Genomic DNA, 2,500 nt, shown 5'->3' with positions numbered 1-2,500 from the left:
TTTAATTAACAAAACAAAGGACCAAATCTCCTGAGTATTATCACGTGATCTGTATTGGGAAAACAAAATGTACAGGCGAAAAAGGTCTATTGTAGTGTAGAGGGTACAAATCTGGGAGAGAGGAATGTTTATTACGTATACAGCTGGCCAACATAAGCCAGCCGCAAATAACAAAATCGTTTTGGCTTTGATCTCACGTTTAACAGGCCTTCGACCGGACAAGAACTATGCTTCTGTGGATAACAACGCAATCTTCAATAATGCAGGGCATGGAATCCATTTTTCTGGAAGTGAAGGTTTGCTAATCCGTGGTAACAATTTGCACAACAACGAAGGCTGTGGCATCAAAATTGCTAAGCCAGCGGAGATTGTTATCCAAGATAACAGCATCTGTAGAAACAGAAGCTCAGGTGTCAGCATCGAAATAGCCTGCTGTGCTAATGTCAGCGGCAATGGTATCTATGGCAATCAAAAACATGGGATCGTTGTGTCTGGAAAGGGTCTAATCAAGGAAAATGATGTGTTTTGCAATGCATTAAATGGCGTTGAACTGCGTGGTCCAGGAGACCCTTACATAACACGAAACAGGATTCAATCTACGGACCATTACGGATTGAATATTCTAGAAAATGGCCGTGGCTATGTTGACAGTAATGAAATTTACCAGTGCAACATAACAGCTTTATATCAACACCCTGACAGCACAGTTTTAGTGATAAACAATCGTATTATACCAGTGAACATCAAAGATGGTCGCAAGGTTTGTATCATCAATGAAGGTACAAATGACTGCAGGCATGACCCAGTGGGCCTGGATCTAGACTCGCCTCCTCGTCCTTTACTTCCAAATAAAGAGAACCAATTTCCTCGACCTCTGGTGTCCCGGATGTCAATGTCGTCATCAGGAAATGGTCACATTGTGACGGGCCTAACAGCTTGCCGTGGACGGAGTCGATTTTGTGTTATTTCTTGATGTCATGGAAAGAGTAGTTTTATATTATTAATAATTATTCATATGGTGTGCCAAGGATATAGCTAGAATTTGGTCATTTATGTTCATTAAAACTAAGGGTAAGAACTGTCTCTTATGTAACAGTTTCCTTGAAAGTGAATAATATGTCTGTAGTAGATGTTACCTCTGAATAGACTCTATATCAAGTCTTTGTAATTTGTCCCAGTTCACGGCTTTGATTTGGACTGGAATAAATTGCACGGACTTGAAATTAAATCATTTCGTTATAACACTTCAACATTTTGTGTCAGAGATCGAATAGGCACGACTCGCAGAAAAAAATGAAGAATAACATAATTTACAAATAATTCAGCTGCACATTTGTAAATGAAAAACACTTTTTATACTTCCTTAAAATGTCATCATTAGCCAAGTGGAATAAGATTAGAATTGTCAAGAAATTAGTTTTTCTCGTCACAAAAAATCATTTTAATAAATTGAGGCATAAGTATTGCACCTTGGTGCTTATATACTTTTTTACATAATTAATGATAAATGTGATGGTTTTCACTTAAAAACAATGTCATCACACACTCACTCACACGCTATTCTTTTTTTTGTGTTCAGGATTGCAAATGTTGAGATTTGCATGCACTTCATTATATTGATTATCACATCAGTTATCAATTTTGTGATAATATATAACAAACAAACAATAACAATACACTTTGTTTACTCTCGGATTTCAGAGTAGCTAGTAGCTAATATCTCCGAGCATTGAAGATGTACAATTGTTAAGAATACCAACTGGCGGGAGGCAAACCAGTTGGCTATTTTACAATTGCGCCAGGAAGTTGAACCAGGAAACAAATTCAATCAGTGGTCAGAACGCGGTCTTGAACCCGGGATCCCCGAATCTCAAGACACGGGCCCCAATCACTCCGCCACACTGCCTCCCTAATATAATGATGTGTCAGGTGTTACGTCCAACAACAATATCATTGTCAATGGTCGTGGTATTTTCCGGTTGAAGTCATGGTTACCGTTTTTGTTTATTAACAGAGCATGGTTCGGCACCCACTGGTATGTCCAGAAACGCAGCCAACCAGATGCAGTAAACAAATTTCTAGCTTCTAAAGAAACTGTGGTGCTGCGTCGGTGGGAGAGTGAAACATGAAAATCTGAAAATGTGGTTCTATCAAACGAGTTGATAAAGGTCGAAGTACCACCGTGAAAGATTTGGAAAGCGTTTCGAGCGTTAGCCCTTCGACAGAGCGAATAGAGGAGTTGTGGGTGTTCTTGGTTTTTATGAGGGTGTGCAGATGTAGGCATGCTTGCCAAAAAATGCAGGGCCTTACGTTGGTTTTAGGTCAGAGTTATTTGTGTGGTCTGGTTCATTGGAGGTGGGACACTTTCGTGACCTTTATTACTGGTATTTTTTGAATTTATGGACACAATATGGCAAAGGGACTAAATCTTACTATTGGGTGATGGACTCTTGGTCTCACGTAATTAGAGCGGTTTTCAAATGAGTGTCGTAAAACCAAA

General features: G+C 39.3%; 1 protein-coding gene across 1 annotated transcript in view; it reads left to right on the top strand.

The window, feature by feature from the left end:
* LOC138032296 (F-box only protein 10-like) overlaps window positions 1-1,468 on the top strand; it is a 12,412-nt gene extending 10,944 nt beyond the window's left edge. Inside the window, exon 6 of the mRNA XM_068879943.1 lies at window positions 207-1,468. Coding sequence (XP_068736044.1) covers window positions 207-973 — 767 coding nt within the window. The 3' untranslated portion in view covers window positions 974-1,468. The remainder of the gene's footprint in view (window positions 1-206) is intronic.
* The last annotated feature ends 1,032 nt before the right edge of the window (window positions 1,469-2,500 follow it).

The sequence above is a fragment of the Montipora capricornis genome, chromosome 14 (genome assembly GCF_036669925.1).
Source record: "Montipora capricornis isolate CH-2021 chromosome 14, ASM3666992v2, whole genome shotgun sequence".
NCBI lineage: Eukaryota > Metazoa > Cnidaria > Anthozoa > Scleractinia > Acroporidae > Montipora > Montipora capricornis.
This window is presented reverse-complemented; position numbering and strand designations above follow the sequence as displayed.